Source organism: Trachinotus anak, unplaced genomic scaffold (genome assembly GCF_046630095.1).
Source record: "Trachinotus anak isolate AG129_WGS33_773 ecotype Australia unplaced genomic scaffold, CSIRO_AGI_Tana_v1 ptg000025l, whole genome shotgun sequence".
NCBI classification, from domain to species: Eukaryota; Metazoa; Chordata; class Actinopteri; order Carangiformes; family Carangidae; genus Trachinotus; species Trachinotus anak.
In genome coordinates, this window is record NW_027273876.1 from 4,120,001 (window position 1) to 4,140,773 (window position 20,773).

Here is a 20,773-nt window from a genome sequence, read left to right on the forward strand (position 1 = left end):
GAGGACTGGAAGGAAAGCGAAGGAAGCGACGGTGACGATGGAGACAGCGATAAAGATGAGACCAGAGAAGGAAAAACAAAAATTCAAGCATCAAACAAGCCCAGGGGACCGAAGAACAAGGACTGTCAGGATTTGTCTCAGCTGAAGTACAGCTGTAAGGTGTGCGGCAGGTCCTTCTGCTACAGAGCCTCCTTTCTGAAGCACGTGCAGGAGGACGAGAGGGATGCGGATCTCTGCGGCGTCTGCGGGAAACATTTCGAGAGCGAGGAGAGCTTGAGGCTTCACTTGCAAACTTACATCAGAACGAATGACTGCGAAGTTTGTGGTAAACATTTTGACGGCCATAAACAGCTGGAGATGCACATGAGAACGCACACTGGGGAGAAACCGTACATCTGCAGCGTCTGCGGCAAAGCCTTCGCCCAAAACGGAAATCTGATGGGGCACATGAGAGTTCACACGGGCGAGAGGCCGTATGTGTGCAGCGTGTGCGGCCAGAGCTTCAGCTTCAAAGAGTACATGATGGCTCACATGAGAATCCACACGGGGGAGAAGCCGTTTCTGTGCAGCGTCTGCGGGAAAGGATTCAGGCAGAGGGGGACTCTGAAAACGCACATGATGATCCACACGGGCGAGTCCACGCACCGATGCAGCGTCTGCGACAAGAAGTTCTACAAGAGCGGAGCGCTGAAGATCCACATGAGGTCCCACACGGGGGAGAAGCCGTACCTGTGCAACGTCTGCGGGAAAAGCTTCACGGCGAGCAGCTCGCTCACCAAACACATGGGTGTCCACGAAGGGGAGCGACCTCACTGCTGCAGAGTCTGCGGCAAAGGGTTCCTGAGGAAAGAGGATCTGAGGAGACACGTTCAGACTCACGGGGACGAGTCCACACAGCTGACAAGTCTCTGATGCTGAGGTCGGCTCTGCCTGCTATAAAGGAATAGTTCAACAGTTTATGAAATGTACTCGTCTGCTTTCTTTCTGAGAGTGAGAGGAGAAGATGGACGTCGGCCTCATGTAGAGCTGCGATAAGACGATGAATCAGCTACTATTTTGATGGCAGATCAATTGTTTTTCGAGCAGAAGTACCTTCACCATTGTGAGGAGTTGCTATTTTTCTGTCTTCTTTGATAGAAAATTGATAATTTTGGGGTTTTGCATTGTTGATCTGACAAAACAAGACATTTGAAGATACGATTTTTTTTTACAATTTTTTGATATAGGTTATGGTGTATTTATTGGTATATTTATAGCTGTTATTATATCAGTCATGCATTTTTGTGATCCTTGGTTACATGTTTTGTTACTTCTAGATTTTATTAGAAAATGAATCAGCAACCTTTTGATAATCAAACTGTCGTTACTCATTTTCAAGCAAAAATGCTTGAGAAGTTTTGACTGTTCCAGTTTCTCAACATGGAGAATTTGTTGCTTTTTCTTGTCTTGCAGTTTTGTAAACTGAACATCTTTGGGTTGTGGGTCTGTTGGTCAGACAAAACAAGACGTTTGATTATGTCAAACAAATTTTCACTGGCATTTTCATGTGTTTTTCAGTTTTATAATCCTATATTGACCAAATGATTAATCAATTTATCAAGAAAACAACTGGCAGATCAGTCAAATATGAAAACAATCATTATTTTTAGCTATATTATATATATTTATATTTCATGCACAAAACAATTGATGCATCAGAAAAATAAGTGGCTGAATATTCAGTAATGAAAATAATTGTTGCAGCTATAATCTTATGTCTGTGTGTTAAATGTGGAGCTGGGGTCGGGATGTGTTAGCTTAGCTTAGCATGAAGACGGGGTGAAACAACTAGCCTGTCTCTGTCCAAAGTTCCAGTCTTATTTGCACAACTGTTGGGAAGAAAGCAAATAAGGATATTTTCCTAAATGTTGAATTATTCCTTTAAATGATAATAAAACCTACCACCTCCAAAAAAGTGCTGAACAAAGGGTAGTTTGAGGCGCGTTTTTAAAAGTTACATACACATGGTCTTGTGATTTGGTAAAAAGTTTAGAAATACTATCGTTCATAAAAATAAATTACAATTACAGCAAGTTCTGCTATATTCAACGTAAACGTGCCTGAACACTTGCCTGTACCTTGTGCCTTCTTCTGGCACACTTGCTAAACTCTAGAAGATCAGGACCGTCCGTACTTCTGGTTGTAAACCTCTCTGCAGAATACTGCTTCAGGTATGGTGCATCCTCATGTGGGATGCTTTGTCAAAGCCTATATTGATTCAACTGTAACCCATTTTTTAATCACCTTCAGCGTAAAATTTTCTGAATCTTCTTTTTATAAAATGTTAAAATGTTGGATGACAGGCAGGGGTTCAAAATTCAATAATATAGCCACATTGTGGAAAATACTATGAAACACTATATATCAAATACAAAAAGTTATAGCAATGGTGGCTTTGTAGGTTTTAGATTTAATAGAATAATTAATAATAACAGAAAGCGGCAACTCAGCACAACATTTTTAAGATGTATAAAGAAACCTTTAACTAATCAATCTGATCTCAGCCAGATTTTCATTAATTTAAAGCAAATATCCACATTGGTGTGTGTTTAAACTGTATCCCATATGTCACCAGTCTACACTGATGTTCAGTTTATTTTGAGTGATTTATTTTGCAAGTTTCTGGTCTGTGAAGAAGTTTGGCTAAAACCAAAATCTGCTGTTTATAGATAATCCTGTATCACCTCCCCTGTGCTGGAAATACATCACATCATAAATAATTAGGCAGTGATTCACACCAATGAACAAATAGAAACTCTAAAGGTTTTAATGGTATTCAGGATTTCAGGTTGAAATGTTCTTGAACGAAAAGCCAGTTATAAAACACTGAGGGTGTTTAATGGAGATTTTTTTTTCTCGATTATGATGTTGTAGTTAATGATGTATGTGCTGTTTATCATATCAAATATTACTGGTCATATGTCCATATGCTAGTACCATATGTTTGTGTCTGAACATTTACCACAATTATTATATTGAGCAATTGTCTGAGGAGAGATGTTACAAAACTTACATGTAAAAAATATCAGATGTTTTTTTTTCCTCATTTCCTCATTTACTCATGAAAATGAAATAAAAAAAACTTTGTATAATGTCACAGTTCAAAGTTTAATTATATGAATTTCTCAAGTTTTATTGTACTTATATTTTACATAAAATGGTGCTACAGTATATTATTTAAAATCATAAACAAATGGAGGAAATCTGTCTTGATGTTATCAGCAGTTTTTTTAAGAGTGCCTCACCTGTTCAGATGTAAATTACCTGTTTTTTTGGTTGGTTGTTTTTTTTGGTTTTTTTTTACTGTTTTGTTTTTAAACAACCAGAATACAGATAACAAAATAAGTCATGAGGTCATTATTTCCTTTAGATGTAAGCTAGTTTTGTGCTGATGGATTAGTCAATTTACAAAAAAATAATCTCCAATTATTTTGATAAAGATTTGTTGTAAATCATGTTTTTAAAGCAAGAATGCCATAAAAAAAGCTGGTTCTAACTTCTGGAATAAATATTTGAGGAACTAGAGATGATATTAAACTAAATTTTATATCTTTTGGTTTGAAACATTTGGACAAAACAAGCAACTTAACTGTGTTAATTCAGGAAATTGTGAGGCACATTTTTCAAGATTTTCTGATATAAAAACAGATAAATTGAGAAATCAACCAGCTGTTGAATCAATAATAGAATGCTTCGATTCTGTATAGTTTGGAATTGGGATGCAGCATTTACCTGCTAAATATTAGCATGTTAGCTTTGTCATTGTGCTTTGAGCTAATGTTGCTAGCATGGAGAATCTGTCTCGTTTAATAACTAATTGTTTCAGCAAAACAAAGCACAAACCTCTGACTTGTTTTGGACCGTTGAAGCAGAATTTAACTGAGTCATAATGGTACAATTTTGGATTTGGACTAAAAGTCACTTCTTCACTTTCAGTCATGCTCACAAACATAAGAATTAAAACTATTTACCAAACTTGTTTCTACTTAAAAATGCTGCCTTGAATTTGACAAAGCTGAGTTTCGTCCTGGTTGAAACCACAAACCTGTGAAACACGATCAACAGCAAGACACCAGCCTGACTCACAGCTGTCAGTTTAAACACAATTTATTTTTCTGCTTAAATAATTACTTGGATCATCCAGTGTAGGCTATGTTGGTTCGTCATACATGTTGGTACCAGATTTATTATCAACAATGGATGCTTAGGGTGGTTTTGTATGAAAAAAGACGAATGAAAAAACAAACAGATTTACACAGGAACAGAACATCTGATTTTTAACATGTGATCAATACTGTGATTCATTTTTGTGATTTTTTTCTTTTTCTTTTTTTTTTTTTAGCCATTAGTAAAAAGGACCAGATTTGGGTGACGGGGCTAAAAATTAGATCCTCTGTTCTAATGTAATTACAACCAATTAAATAAAGATAAAAATCATCAAACTGTCAAAATAAAAACAGTCCCCTTTGTAAAACCACAGCAGGCCTAAAAGCCGTTTCTTACACTTCTAGTATGCATGACGGGCGTACAGATAGACAGGTCTTATTTGATGTTACACACACACACACACACACACGGGGGGCTGCTAGCAGTTTGGAGTTAATGCAGTGTGCCAGTCTGCAGGTTACATTCAGGGACACTGAGTACGGCCCTGAAGCGTAAGAGTGTGGAGTGTGTGTTCTGTAGAAAAAAATAAAATAAAAACAGTAATAGATGACACGTGGTTGGGTTATTATGAGTGCTCACACAGACAGAAGTACCATCAGACCTTCTCTAATTGTATTACAGTGCTTTTGAATTAGGAGAAACAAAAGAAAAGCGTTAAAAATAAAGTGACGTCACATGCTGCAAAATATTATTCCTCTGAAGACAATGTTCCACAGACAGAGCGGAAGTAGCTGTTGGCTTTAAAGAAACGTCCTTTGTTTAAAATCAAGCAGTTTTTTTTTGTTTGTTTTTTTTATCTCCATTCGCTTCTCATTTACATACAGCTGTTTTGTTCCTTTTAATAATCGTGAAGGAAGAGCATGTCAGGTCACACACTCAGTGTCGACCTCTCAATACAAATGCACCGACTCTGCAAAGCTTCATCAACTCAAATCAGTGCATAAACAATCTGTGAAGCTACTGATTTTTTTTTTTTAAGATTTTTATACAATGTCATTTATATACAACAAAAAAATCACCCATTTACTATTATATTATATTTTTTTAAAAAGAACCACATGGTACAGCCCAGTACTGTGGGTCCAGGAGGAAAAAATAGACCATATAAGGCGAGTGTCTGAGAGAGATTGAATCACAAGTCTTCCTTTTCTGTCAGCAGTTTGCTTTTTTTTTGTTTTGTTTTGTTTTATTTTGTTTTTTTCCTGGTTGCGTCTTATCTTTGGTCGCAGACGCCTTCCATCCGTCTGAAGACAGTTCCAGCTCACGTCCATGCGTGTCCCTCCGTGGTGTTTCCGACAGTGAGTGAGTTTTTGGTGACATGCTCATGCGAAATCAAAGAAAAGTAACTTGTTTTGCGTCATCTTGCTGAAAACCATGCGTTGTTAAGTGAAAGCTTCAGACACGTTTCGGCTGATTGACGAGGCTTCTTCGTTTTTCAGGGGCTCCAGTCCGTTTTTCCTCCCAGGGTGTGTGTGATGTCGCAGGTGGACGTCCGTGGACCTGGAGGGTGAAGAGATAATAGATTAATGTCAGAAATATTAATCTGATACTCTGTTGAAACTGATCATTCAAGTGGTTGGTCAATAATCTTTAATTTTCCAAGCAAAAATGTGATAAACGTGCTGGTTCAAGCCTCTCAAATGTGAAGTTTTGCTGCTTTTCTGTGTTCATAGATAGACCATTTTAACACCACACAGAAAACATGATCATCCTGCCCAAAGAATTAACGATATCAATAAAAACTAGTGTGGCTAATGAGCCTATTTACTATTTCTTTCAGCATTTCCCAGTAATATACAATGATTTGCGCTGAAATTCTATTGATCTATTAGTTGATTGAAAACTATTGTAATAATTGATATTTATGGTTCAAGCTTCTCAAATGAGAGAATTTGTTGCTTTTTCTTGGAGTAAATTGAATATTTTAGAGTAAACAAGACATGTGATGCCATCAGTTTGGACTCCAGCAAATGCTGATGTTACCTTTCACTGCTTTCCAGTGTTGTATAAACCAAATGATTAATTGATAATGAAAAGAATCATTAGCTGCAGTCCTATTAACAATAATTATCATTAGTTAATAATTAAACCTAACCTGGAAATGGATAAACAGAAGAAATTAAATATGATAATCAAGTTTAGTGATGAATGAATTTAAAGTCCCTGTATGAATTTTACACAAGGTTTCCAAATTTCCCAAAATGGCAAAGTATTACCTAAAGCACTACTTCTAAAATATATTTTACATTTTCAAAAAGAAAAACATTTTTTAGCAGGTTTGTTGCATAATTAATCTCAGAGCTAAAATACGTTTTTAGAGCAAAATTGTGAACCATTGCACTATTTTGACTTTAGAGATAATATATCTATAATAATGTTATTGGCTTCTTACCAGGTTCAGTTTAGAGCTCCACTGTTATGACTGACTCTTCTTCCCTTGTCTCTTGTTGGCACCATCTCCAGGCTTCAGAGAGACAGAGGTTGAGGAAAGAGAAAGAAGTAAAAAAAATGTTAGTGTTGTGCTCTGAATCTGACCCGTGTGGGTTAATGAAGCAGTTGAGCTCGGCTACTGTACGTCCGTAGATCACAGGCAACATGCCGGAAGAGAGACGAGTTTCAGGAGGAAGGAGGAAAAAAGATGTTAAAATTACTACTTTTATACATTTGCAAACAAAATCACGCGTGCTTCCATCATTACATGTTAAAAGAGAGAAAAAAGAGGTTTTTATTTTTTTCTATATTAGTTGAAACACTTTTAATATTAGTAGTTCTCAAGCCTAATCGACGAGCTGTAAAGGCACAGAGCCTGATGGTTGGCGTTGTGACACTACGCTACTGATGCACTGCAGTACACAAGAAACACACAGCACAATACAACCACTGCAAACCACCACACCCTGACCAGACAGTCAGGCCCTGCTGCTCTGCTACACAGCACCTCAGAAACTGCATTTATTATTCTATTTATTCAACTAGCACAACAGCAAGCAGCTCAGATTAATGCTGAGACCAGACAACACAATGTGAGCCACTGTGATCCTGTGACAGTTTGTCAAAGCAACGCATGAATTGTCATGTTGGAATTATTTATTTATTTATTTATCTTTTGGCCATTTTAGCTCTTGTTAAGTTTATTAATGTCTACTGTGCACAAAGTGTTTGTGCCGGAAAATCAAAGCAATGAGCAGAGTTGGGTGTTCATCACTACAGCTTCATGCAGGTGTCAGTGGACCAGCGTGGCTCAGCTGACTATGTTAGGTGGTTGGTTCTAACGCCAACCTCAGTTTTCCCTCTCTGGGCCTCCTCTTTAGACTTCTCAGCCTTGTGGCCTTGTCGGGAGCGCTTCCCTCTCCTCTTGCCCTTCCCCCCTGTGGCTCCTGCTGCTGCTGCTGCTGCTGAAGGAGCAGCATCTGCTACACCACCACCACCAACACCACCAGCTCCTTCTTCTGTAACAGTTTCGCCTTCACTTTCCCTCCTTTCCTCCGAGCTGACCACACGGCGCACCACCTTTCTGATCACCTGTAGGGGGCAGAAGCATGTCAGGGGGAAGGAGGAGGAGGAGGAGGAGGAGGAGGGGGAGAGCAGGAAAAGCATTTTGTGAGGAGAAGTAATGGAAAGAAGGATGAGGAGGGTACATGGCAGCGTGTGTGTGTGTGTGTGTGTGTGTGTGTGTGTGTGTGTGTGTGTGTGTGCGTGTGTGCTGTGGGGTAAGGATGCGACAGGTGATGGTGGAGGGCGAGAACGGTTACTTTTCTGGTGACCAGATTCCCGTCTTCATCTGTGAACTGCTCCTCCGTCACAGACTCTCCAGGAATGTTTTTGGCGTCCTCTCCCTGGGGTGAAGGTTTGAATAAAAAGCGCAGGGATGAGAGAGGTGGGTGGGAGGGAAGGAGGGGATAAAGGTAGGAAGGTTAGGACGGGTTCTGAGAGGTTATTGAGAAAACACTGGAACATCTCTGAACAGATGCCAGCCTGCCTGCCACAGCTGCTGGGTTTCCCGCTGTTTAAATCAAGAATAATATTTGCAGAATTTCTCTGATGTGACAGCTGCAAAGTTCAAGTTTTTTACAGTGCAGTTTCATTGTTGCAAAAGCTCAGACAGAGAAAAATCCTAAATATAACCGAAATCTACACACCCTTTCCCTTCACTCTGATCAGTGAAAAAACAGGACATTAAGAAGCTGTGAACTGTTCATCCTGTTGTTTTTAATACAGCAAATATTTTGCACTGGCCGAGTTAGAGTTTGGAAAACCCAGCTGATGCTGCAAAGGCTGCCTCAACATTTTGATATGGTTTTGCAACCTAAACCTTGAAACACAAGTCTGCAGTATCAGAGACACATTTTTGCTACTGTTGTGTCAACAGATGTTTCTTGGCTGATTTCACCATTTCAAGTGGAAAAAAATCATTTATATCATCAAAAAAAAGTTAAAACTTTCAACATCAAACTTTATCAAACTCCACCGTGATTGTGACTCAAACCTGTGTCATGCATGAGAAGGAGTTTGGTGACACCTCATTCAACACCGCTGAAGACCAGACAAATGTATTACACTGTCAGCTCAGTAATGAGGCTCCATTTACACAGAGACAGAGCAGCTGCAACAAAAGGAAATCAATCAACAATTCTGATCATCAATTCATCTTTTTCTTTTAGAAAAAATCATCATAATCATCATCATAATCATTATTTGTAGCCCTACTGTTTTTGATCCAACTTAAGTAAAATGTTATTAGTTTTTTTACATTGTTGAATGATCTTTTTATCCAGTCTGAGTTAAGTATGAACAAACGTATAGGACAGGCTACACAGACAAATTAACTGTTGGTAACATTTAACAACTACAGGTTAAATGTGTGGGTCTGCTACCATCTGAACTGGGTTAAACATACTTGGCAGATTTTCTGCTCCTGTGCAAATGCAACCTAAGAATTATGCTCAAAAATGGAAACATCCATTATATAGCAGCACACAGTGCTCCACCAGCCAGGGAGCAACGCCAAATACCAAACAGCATGGCAGGTCACACCAACAAGCAGTGAGTAGCACTTCATGCTACAGCAAGGCTAAACACATACACACACACACACACACACACACACACACAAACTCCCCTATGCAACTATAGCTGAGTTTCCATCCAATTGTGGAGCAGTTTTTGACCAAATTCTCTGAAAATTGGCAATTAAACCACCACAGAAGAAGAAAACTAGGTCAGAACTGAACTGAGGCAGTTACAGTGCTTCATGTGTGTAATAATTTATTCACTATATCATTGCAAACTTTTCCACATCAGCCAAGTATAAAAACTATTTTGTGATATTTTTACTTTGGTTAATTTTCTGTTTTTTAATGTGCAAATTGAAAATAAAGAGTTGGATGTAAACCCACCCTGTGCTAGGATCTATCGCTCCGTCTTACTCTTACAAACATTACAGCTGCACACAAACTCACTCCCATGTTAACATACATCTACAGAAACATACTCTCATACTTGCTCTCTACAAAACACACAAATGCTGTCAATGCAGGTAACTTTTGTTCAGTCTTTCCGTTCATCTCTGTGCCTCATTCTTCTTCACACACTTGCACAGAGTCACAGAGCTTATGCCAGTTCACTGCACACTGCCTGCAGCTCTCCACACACCTTCAGTATGACCCGTCTGCGGTACACCCTGGTGGTGACAGTGGTCTCCTCGTCAGAGCCAGACTCTTCCGCTCTAACACGCCCCTGACAAAGGCAGCCCAGGAGCAGTGTAACATTAATGACCCCAGTGTGTTTGCGGGGGTGTACATGTGTCAGTTTCATACTTTAAAATGAAATATTCAACCAGTTTTGCCAGTGACATGAATATGATCGAAAGAGAGTGGGGCGCAGGTTCATATTCCTGGGCTGTGAATAGAGTCCTCAACATTTTGAGGCTGCAAAAACAGAATTTAATCCTTAAACATCTGTGTATAAGAGCAGAAAAATTAACACAAAATAAATGCGAAGACTTTTTCAGGGCGTACAGACACCACAAAAATCATAAAAAAGTAAAACAGATTCTCACCTGGACTTTGTGCTGGGACCTGTCGCCTCCCTCCTCCCGTCCTCTGCTTGGTCCCGCTGTGCTGCTGTCCCCCTGAGATCCATTCTTCTTGGCCTCCTTTTCCCCGGCTGCGTCAGTTTGACCCCCATTCTGTCTGTTGGTCTGAGCCGGGGGCTGCTCCAGCGAATCAGCTAGTCTTTCAGGGCTGGGGGAGTAAAATATAGTGAGGAGCCGCCATCACTAAACTGCTGCAGGTCTGACAGGAAAGGATAAAAGCGAATCCTACCTTCCCTCCTCAGTGCCGGGCCGTGATGACGACTCTGCGATCGCGTCGGACATCTCGCTTCTCCAACCTGGAACTGAACACATGACTTTTTCTGCTTGCCGTACTTGTTCGAGGATGGCATTAACCCTCTCCTCTGTCATATCCTCGTCCTCCAAGTCTCCCTCCAGCTTTATATCCTCTAGAAGACTCTGCAGCCTCTCCTGGGTCATCTCCTCTTCCTCCTCCTCTTCCTCGTGCCTTCCATTTCCTTGACCGATGTCTGAGGCAGCATCTTCTTTTTGGTTTCTCTCCAAAGCGACAGCTGGCCCTGCCCTCAGTTCTTCTGTTCCTGATTTCTCTACTGCCCTTCTGTCATTATCCGGCGTCTCATAAGAAACCAGCCCTGCCTTTTCTTCCACTTTTTCTCCAGTGGTCAGAGCTGTATCTTCTGCCCCAACAATGGGGGGCTCTGAGGCAGAGGGGCCCTGGGCGACTGTGACGGGGTCGCTGCTGGTGGTACTGGTGGTCTGAGTGAGAGAGAGGTCGCTAGGTCTAGTAAGCATGGTCTTGCTAGGGGAATCTAAGCTAGCATCACCCTCGCTAAAGAAGTCGTCTGAGCGCAGAGGGGTGGGGGGCTCGTAGTTCAGGTCTGTGGGGGTTTGCAGCTCCAGATCTATATTGTGGTATCCTGGGTGAATGGCAGGAGTAAAGGATTAGAGGGTAAGGGGATTGAAGAGGGAGGGAAAGAAAAAAGAGGGGAGGGAGGGAGGAAGGGGGGGGAGGTAGAGTGGTGGAGGTGATGAAATGAGAAACACTTGTAACATCTAAAGGCAGCATTTGTTCAAAGTCACACAGATTTAACCCAAATACACTTTAAAGGTGCATTAACTGTTTTTGGCCACTTGGGGGCAGCAGAAACAAGCTGGGAACACAACAAACTATCACTATGAAGTTGCTGAAGGGAATTTGATGATAAACATTTGCTTATTTACAGACATGCAGCCACATTTGCATTCATATGGAGTTGTGTTTGTGTCCACTTTGTGAATGCATTTTCAATTTTCACTCTCCTTTTAGCTCAGTTTTTGTTTAACAACTTGAAACATCTAGCTCTTTAGCGGCTAAATGCTCCATTATGTTCACCAGCTAGTCGCTAACTGTGTTTACCTGTTGTTTAGTGCTAGGCAGGTGCACACTGATTCATTAATTTAGCCTGATTTAGCTCTGTTTTCGTCTCCACCAACTCCTAAGAAAAAATTGTGGGTATGTGGAGGCTTACAGTGGGTTTATCAGTGCTTTTTTAATAAAAACAGTGGTCTCGTGTTGACTGGAAGTTAGGTGGTGTGGAGCTTGTGGGCTGAAAAATCAAAATAAAGGGCTAAAAAGCTCTGTAAAGTTGAGTTGAACTACAGAATTTGCAGAAAAAAGCACCTGCATGCTACATGCCTAGCATCAAACAACAGCTAGACAAAGTTAGTCTCTAGCTGGTGAATATAATGGCTAATTTAGCAGCTGAAAGACAGATATTTCTCTCAGGTGACCAAAACAGAGCAACAGGAGAGTGAATACTGAACTTGCATTCATCAGGTGGCAAGAAAAACAACTCAAAATGAATGGTAATGTTGCTTCATGTCTGCTGGATGTGTAAATAAGTAACTGCGAGCTAACTCATTAACCATATCCGAACCCCAGAAGGTGATATGTCCATGTTGTGTTTGCAGCGTGTTCTGCTGCCCCTTATTGGCAAATACAAATCAATGAATACTGCTTTCAGGATTTTCCTCCTTCAACTAACATATTTGTCGAACACATGGTGTGTGACTGCTGAACCAACACTGCAGAGAAGACACATGTCCAGATCACAAGGAGATGGAAACAGAGAAATCAAAGTACCAAAGGCAGAATATAAAGTGTAAGATAGAAACTTCACATGTTCTGTATTTATATTACGTTTACATGAACATTTAGTCACACTAATCTCATCTTTACAGTTCCTCAGGAAATACTGGAGATATTTCAAAGTGGCACATAAGTCAGCAAAGCCTTTTGTAATAGCACTTAACTTCAAAACCAGAGCTACTGATTTTGTCATATTAGTGACTTTATTACAGCACTTTAGAACAAGCTCGACTTCAGCTTCAGCTCAATAATTATTGCAGTTGAAGAGCAAAAGCCTGAGCTGAATCCAGGTAGGTTAGTTGTGTTGTTTGAAACAAAAGGCAGAGAGGAGCAGAGCAACCAAGGGGCATCTAAATGTAAAGCTCAGGGACTGAACGATCCCGTCTGAAGTAAAGAGGGACACCAGGAGGAAGGGGAGAGGGTGGAGGGGAGGGGGGGAGGGAAGGGGGTGAAGGAGAGTGGTGATGTGGAGGAGGAGAAGGGGAACGTCGAGGTGGGGGAGAGAGAGTAGAATTGGAGGATGAAGGGGAGGAAAAGGGTGGTGGAGGCAAAGAAGTGGAAGGAAGTTGAGGAGGAAAAAAGTTGCATATTAAAGAGGGGGACGGGGGAGTGGAGGTGGGAGGGGAAGGGAAAGGGGGAGAAAGGGGAACATAAGCAGGAGAAGATGACAGAGGAGGAGGAGATGGAAAAGGGGGAGAGGAAGCACCAGATAAGGAGAGGGAGGTGTAAGAAGAAGGAAGAGGGGGAGAGGGTTTAAGAGGTGTAGGAGAGGCAGAATGGGGAGGAGGGCGAAGAACCAGAGGAGGAAGAGAGGAAGATGGAGGAGAGAAGGGCAGACAGAAGGAAGAGGGAGGAAAGCGAGGGGAAGAGAAGAACGTGGAGAAGCTGAAAGGACTTCGAGGGGAGGAGGGAAGAGGCGGGGAGTAAGGAAGAGTGAAGAAGTGAGGGAGGACAGGAGCAACAGGCAGGAGGTAAACAGGAGGAGTTGAAGGAGGAGACGGGAAATGAAAGACAGACGAGAGAGAAGGGACATCGGGGGGGGAGGGGAGAGACAAAGAGGTGATATGGCTAAAATAAAATGGAGGAGAGGAGGAGGAGATGGAGGTGAAGGAGGGAGAAGTGGCATGGAGAGGCGTGACAGGCTGAGACGTTCGAGGACACAGGGGGAACGTGGGAGATCTGAGAGGTTTTGGAGCTATTTCAGTTATCACACAGAAAAAACAAAAAACACAGAACAACTGTCAGACAAGACTTGGATGAAAAGACAAACAAAGCATTTAAAAATCAAACTGGTTAACGCACAGACAATGAAGTGAACATATGATTGACGAAGGCTTAATACTGAAGAAGCTGCAGAAGCAAAGATATTGCAGACCAGAATCATTGGATTGCTTATCTCAGCAGTTAAGCAAGAAAAGGCTTTTTAGTCAAGAGCAGTAGCATCAAAAACATCCATTACAGGAGAGAAAAAATAAATTCACACTCTGGCTTTGTCTTGCATGAGGACAGGTTTTGGGATCTAGGTGGTCTAAAGTTTCTTTTTCATTGAGGAAGTAAGAAAGCGTAGGGTTGGAACTGGGAATTCTGGCTCATTCGAATAAATTACTTCAGAGGTTTTTGGCTACCCCCCAAACAACTGCTAAGTCCCAATTTCATACTACAAACTAAAGGTATTTACTGTGTATTATATATTTTGTACTATCAGGGAATAATACATTCTGTCAGCAATAGACTGGACAGTCCTGAATGGTAGCCATAGAAAAGGGGCTCTGGGCTTCTCTTTTTAACCAGATGTTCATTGGCCTAAATAAGCAGTTAGTCTTCATCCTTAATGTCTGTTGTCTTATAAAAAATAAAAAATAATAAAAAGAATTATGTCTCAATCCACTTCCAATAAATTGTAAATGTCACATTTGTTTGGCTTATTTGAAAAGAAACTTCAAGAAGCAACACAAAGGTGAGATTTGAGTTTTCAAACTCTATTTCTTGGTTCACTTCAAGGATGAAGACTAAGTAGTTGATTTGGTGAATGTCCATCTGGCTAATTTCCCCATTGCTGCCTCCTTTCCTTTCAAAGTTTGTCACCACAACTGTGAACTGTGAATTTATTTTTTTGCTGCTACTCCTATGTGCATTGCATTGTTGGACAGTATTGTACATTAGCAACCATCTCAGAAATTAAGTATTTCTGTCCACATACTGACTGAGCTTACTTAATTTAACCACTTTTCAACTGTGGACACTCTACATATCCAAAACCTACTTAGAATTACTTTGATACTATAACACATCATGAGTCATTTTTGCATAATTATAGAATGTAAATCCCTTCTTAAGCCTGTAAAAGTTCCCATGTGATCTTAGAGTCCAGCATGGTACCTCATAATTGGGGATATGCAATTGCTAACACTTGCTACATAGCTGTTGGTGTCAAAGAGTTTGGGCAGGAGGGACATGCAGCAGTTATTAGTGCTGACAGGGAGCGCTGTTGGTCAGCCTGAGCTCAGCAGTGAGGGTAAGAGCAGCAGCTACAACTGGATCCAAAAGTAGCTGAAGTTAGCAGGAGTTAGCCGTTGGTGGGGATTAGGTGGTTAGTGGTGTTTAGTGCTGACAAGGGAATTTGCTTTAGGAATTAGTCACTCAGAAGCAAGAAGAGCAGGAGGAAGAGGAGGAGGAAGGTGGGTGAGTCTGCTGGTCTCAAAGCAGGAGAAGCTGCAGTGGAGCGTAGAGGCTGGGAGGCTTGGAGGAACCCAGGAGACAAGAGGTACAGCACAGCTAACAGCAGTGACACAGAAGCATAATTATACACTGTACACTTTGAAAAAAGGTGTTTCATTTTCAACCCATATAGAGTGTCGTCTGGGGCAGCGCTCATGATGGACATGTGGCCCGCAGAAACACTCGCAGATGTGTTGAAAAGGCTCCGCCCATTTGAAGAGTGTTAAAAGTGTATTATTGCAAGCCAACAACATTAGAACAGGCAGCCTCCCACACAAAGCCATAGCCATGCATTTTGTTGATCTTTGTATCTATTAAATGTTGGTTTCACTTTAAATCATCTTTACAAAAAGATCATATTTGCTCCAGATTTGGTCAAAGCAGTAGTAACACTGATCCTTGTGTTCAGATGACTTTTGGAAACGGAATAAATCAGATTTACAATGAGGCCCATTTCAGAAATTTGTCTTAGTGTGTGCATGAAAACTATGTAGCAACAACTACTGATTGTAGGAGAAAGATCTCTTTATTTATTTGGGGCTGTTTGTTTCCATGTTTTCCTACAAAGACAGCGCAATAGAGAAATATTAATTTTCTTTAACTTACTAAACTTACTTGTCTGTACATTCTTACCCCTGAATGTACAGACAACTATCACTGGCTTATTTTGATACTGAAGTAAATTTAAAATCGAGATGATTCTGAGGCAAGTTCTCTTACACAGTTATGAGTGTCTGCTATGATTTCTATACAGATTTATAAGATACATGAAGAGACAATATAGCCTTTGAAAGTGTAAGTCACTGAATCTTAAAATATGTGTATCATATCATATGACCTGTGCAGATTTGACTGAGCTACGACTCTGAGTATGTTCTTTGTAAAACTGCAGCAGGGTTTTTAAAATACCTTAAAGATGATGAAAATTTGTTTTTTTTTAACCTTGTTAACATTTTAATATTGTGTTTTCATATGATACAAGAAATAAAAACTGAAATAATCAGTCATCGTCATGACTGTGTATTTCCTTGGAGCTACAGTGAACCCATGACAGCCACTAACAGCCACTAACACTGTGTCAGCCACTGCCAGTTACGAGCTAACAAACAACATAAACAAACAAAAGATGCAAACTGTTCTGATATGTCTGCTAGTCCTCATCTAAGTCTGGGTCTGAGTGAGGCTCAAACATGAGGCCGAGTCTCTCTGATGTTTCCTCCACTAACCATCTTGTTACTCTCTGCTCTTTCACCTGTCTATCTAGTGCAGGCAGTGATGGTGGGTCGAGCATAAGGTCTGATCCAGATTTCTTAATGAGGAAGTAAGCGTACATGTGCTTTTCCGTTTTTTTCACTTTTTATGTGTGAAAACCATGTTAAAAAATATGAATCATAGCAGAGGACTTTTACAGAGTTCAAAACACAAGTACTTCCTGTTGTTTTCAGAACACCTGCATACACCCGTCCCTTTGACTCACTGCTTAAAAACTTTGTTCCACAGTGACAAACAAGCTAATTGTAGCTTGTATAATTTATAATCTATGTATAACAAAACACACATTTTCATCAGTTCTGAAATGTCCCTCATTGGATCTGTCAAAATCAGAGTAACTAGTGGCTGCCACATTTAATTTTCAATTAAGAAGAAAGAGAGAAATATAGACAGAGGGATGAAAAGACTTGTCATACTGCTTAAAGCAAACATGCCATTATTATAAATTGGTTGTTATAATTATGTTTTTATGTATTTTAATCGCACATATCGATAAAAGGAAAGAAGGATGAAACTTGTAACATACACATTAACATAACTATTGTTAAACCAAATTATGAACCAATGCTCTAACCCATCTGAAAAATGTGCTTCATTCATTATCTTATCAATAAGATTATTAATACATTTATCAGATGGGACAGAAACACCGATTCATTCAATTCGCAAATTACATTTACCTCAGGACCATGCTTCTGGACATTTTACAAAAACAGTCACACAAACTAAAAAGTGTCATGCACCTAAAATGGTACAGATTTTTCCTGCCCTCAATTAAAATCAATAACATTTATGCAAGCGGGAAGAATTTTTTTTGAGGTTTTCAAATATATTGATAATCACCCAAAAATCTATCACTTGCCATTTATGTTCCAATGACTCAGTGCTACAAATTAATTGCACTGCCCAGTGTTGGAAAACTAACAAGCTGACTGGGGTGACTGCTTAATAGAGACAACTCTAATACTATTATTACCTGATGGTCCATTAACTATGAACTCAATGAACCTGCTGGAGCATTAAGTCATTTTTAATTAACTTCCACTGTTTGGTCAAGCCTGATTGGTTCTGTAATTGTTTACACAGTCAGGTCTGACTATCTGGCTGAGAGAGGAGGTGAAGAGGGGTGAAGGGATAGACTGAGAGATAGACTGAGAGTTCAGCTAGGGTGGGCTACACTTTACCATCGGACTGATCCGGGAATACTGCGTTATCATCGGCAAAGCAGCGTGTGCCTGAAATGTTACCGTAGTCAAATATGGGCCCTTCCAGCAAAGTCACAATATCCAACCGATTGATCTTAGTCAGCACCGCAGTTAAAGCGTCCGCTAGACGGGAGAGAGACACAGGAATTACATTTTCCATGTCATATTTCAATATCAATATCACAAGAATGTGTAATTCTCTTAACATCTATTCTAATAAAATAATACCAGTTAAGAAAAGTAAACCTGGATATGAATAACAATACATTTCTCTACAAAAACATGCACATACAGTAGAGGCACACACAAAAACACACACTCTGCTTACTTGTGGCATTTTTACCATCCCTGTACACCCATTTCTTTAGGAGCATGAAGCTCTGTGCGGTCAGGGAATTAGGGTTCTCCACTCTGATGAAGTTGATCTCATCCACAGAGAAATCCAGCTCCCTGGCCAGCTCTGCACCAACACACAAACAAAACAGGTTATTTCCATCCATCCATCCATTTTCTAAACCGCTTATCCGTACAGGGTCACGGGGGGCTGGAACAAATCCCAGCTGACACTTGGCAAGGGCGGGGTACACCCTGGACAGGTCGCCTGTCTATCACAGGGCTGACATATAGAGACAAACAACCACCCACACTCACATTCACACCTATGGGCAATTTCAGAGAGTCCAATTAACCTAATGTGCATGTCTTTGGACTGTGGGAGGAAGCCGGAGTACCCGGAGGGAATCCACACAGACATGGAGAGAACATGCAAACTCCACAAAACAGTTTCTTTTCATGAGAAAGTCAAACTAAAATGATGTGTTTTTGCTGGTCACTAGGTAGGTCTTAGGAGTCTCATTTCATTTCTGTCATTTATCACCCATCAAATTTATGTTCTGTGTTAGTCCATAGTCTATAGTAAAAAATCACATCTAGCAAAAGGGAATGACAGTAGAAAAATGTCTCCATAAATGCATCAAACAGTCATCTGATGAAGAGATGTTGACTCACACAGAATTAGGTGTGAACAAATGAAGGCCACAGGGGAAATACTAACGTGTGCAGCAATGCACAGAACCAGCAGCGCTAATTAGCTAGAAAAAAATGTCTGAAGAGGGTGACATTTTAAATTAGATTTCAAGTTTGCAGCATCACAGTTCACATCAAATGAAATTCACCTTCCAACTGATTGGTTTTTATGTTACAGGCTTCACTTGATCACCATGATATATGTCAACACTTTTCATTTTATTTATTTCCTTAGTGCTCCCTCACTGAATAGCTGTAACTGCCAAACACTCTAAAGATAATGAGAGAGTGAGTACAGACAAGCACACAGACTATAAATCTAAAACCATGTGAACATAGTGTTCACTGCGGCTCTGCAACAGGAACACACATTAAATATGGATTAGATTCCTTCCCTCTACTGAGCACTCACTCGGTCACCGGACAGAGACACACAACTACAACTCATACACACTTCAGAGGATGACAGTGCACCCACTCACACGCATGCACACAGGCGTGGGCCAGTGCTGCAGTGCAGGTGGACAGGCTTGGGCTAAACTGCAGAGGCCACACCCTTATCCCTGCTCAAGAGCAATATAGACACAAAAATACCATCACACTGTTCCTCTTAAATACACTCAAACACAAAGCTACATGACAATTAAGAATATAAATACACTGATATACAAGCTTCTTGCTAGTAAAATTAATAATATAGGTATTACTTTATATATTTTTCAGCCTGCATTGCTAATATGACTCAGCAATAGGTGAGTTTGTTTAAATTCCACAAATTAAATTGAAAACTTCAAATTTATCTTGAGTTTTTGTAATTTTTCTACTTCGATGTTGTATTGTATGTGTGTTGATGATGATGTATGTGTCTATAACTGCCACTGCAGCACTGCCAAGTTGAGATATTTTATAATATCTGTCCACCAGAGGGCAACAAACACTGTAAAACTAGTGGTTTGAAAGCTGAGTCCAGCTGATTCATCCTCACATGGGTGTTCTTTAAAATTCACATACTGAATCCTCGTTGCAGGACCAGTATCATGTCCAGCGAACAGACTGAACACTATCCTAAGTACATGAGTTTTAGTCTCCGCTTGCACAATTAATGGATTCAGATAAACGGATTCACTTCCAGCATTGCAGCTGTTTATCCATGTCATATTAATTAGCAGTATTATTGCATGGCTTCATGCTTGTTTTTAGCTTTTGTGTTTTACTAAATGTGAAAAAGTGAGATGTGTGTCGACTCACCAGTCCAGCTGAGTCCAAGGTGGTCAGCTACTATTGCCATGCGGACATCTGTTCTCTCACAGGGACTCTGAGGGCCTGTGCAGGAAGCAGGGAAGGGGCAGGATACGAACAGTTAACATGTGGTATTATGACAACAATCCCCAAATTAAATGAGCTCCATATAAAATGGCTGCAGAGGGGAGCAACGACATTTAATGGAGGAAAGAGACCGGGATTGTGAACTGAAGTCTGTTGACATTAATGTAGTTTAACCATAATACCTACTAAATACCTAGTTAATGAACACCTACTTAAATAAACTCAGTGTTTGCCATTTTCTGATGTTATATTCATATTAAATATAAAGACCAACTTTAGCTCACTGTCCCATGTCTCACCTTTGAAAAGAAATACAGCTTTTCTGGCCAGACTCTCCTCAATGATTCAGTTTAGATAATGGATATTTTTTTTAGAGAAATTATTAGACATTTTGGAAATATACTTTGTTTTCTTGTTGAGAGTGAGGAGAGGAGATTGATACCACTCTCGGATCTGTCTGTTTTAATATGAAGCTGGAGCCAGGACACTGTAAGCTTAGCTTAGTATAAATACTTGAAACAGAGGGAAACAACTAGCATGGTTCTGTCGAAAGCTAAACCCCCATCCCCTGGACTATTAGCACCTGGAAAGCTCACTAATACTCACAAAGCTCATTACGAAACAATATCAGTGAGACAGCTGATAATACAAAGTACAATCACACGCATGAGGATCTGTGAGGCCAGAAAAGAAAAAACAAAAATCACATTTTCACACGAAATTCTATGATGTTCAGTAGTATTAGTATTAGTAGTAAGAGTTCAGAGTTAAAGAGTTTTGTATCACATCACTAACAACAAACAATCTACCATCAGGCAA

General features: G+C 40.3%; 2 protein-coding genes across 31 annotated transcripts in view; one reads left to right on the top strand and one right to left on the bottom strand.

Annotated features, from left to right (window-relative positions):
* LOC139609327 (zinc finger protein 260-like) overlaps positions 1–3,136 on the top strand; it is a 5,265-nt gene extending 2,129 nt beyond the window's left edge. Inside the window, exon 3 of the mRNA XM_071463764.1 lies at positions 1–3,136. This exon is cut by the window's left edge and continues 641 nt beyond it. Within this exon, the coding sequence (XP_071319865.1) occupies positions 1–912 (912 nt within the window). The 3' untranslated portion in view covers positions 913–3,136.
* Positions 3,137–4,130: 994 nt separating this feature from the next.
* ank3b (ankyrin 3b) overlaps positions 4,131–20,773 on the bottom strand; it is a 158,084-nt gene continuing 141,441 nt past the window's right edge. For 22 of the 30 annotated variants that reach the window (XM_071463719.1, XM_071463717.1, XM_071463723.1 and 19 more), the window contains 10 exons: positions 19,877–19,951; positions 17,931–18,062; positions 17,582–17,725; positions 10,530–11,196; positions 10,265–10,448; positions 9,859–9,942; positions 7,959–8,042; positions 7,486–7,728; positions 6,599–6,670; positions 4,131–5,706 (listed from right to left, as the gene is read on the bottom strand). In XM_071463719.1, the coding sequence (XP_071319820.1) occupies positions 6,623–6,670; positions 7,486–7,728; positions 7,959–8,042; positions 9,859–9,942; positions 10,265–10,448; positions 10,530–11,196; positions 17,582–17,725; positions 17,931–18,062; positions 19,877–19,951 (1,661 nt within the window). In that variant the 3' untranslated portion in view covers positions 4,131–5,706; positions 6,599–6,622. The remainder of the gene's footprint in view (positions 5,707–6,598; positions 6,671–7,485; positions 7,729–7,958; positions 8,043–9,858; positions 9,943–10,264; positions 10,449–10,529; positions 11,197–17,581; positions 17,726–17,930; positions 18,063–19,876; positions 19,952–20,773) is intronic. The other 8 variants (XM_071463732.1, XM_071463731.1, XM_071463730.1 and 5 more) reach the window with 8 other exon arrangements.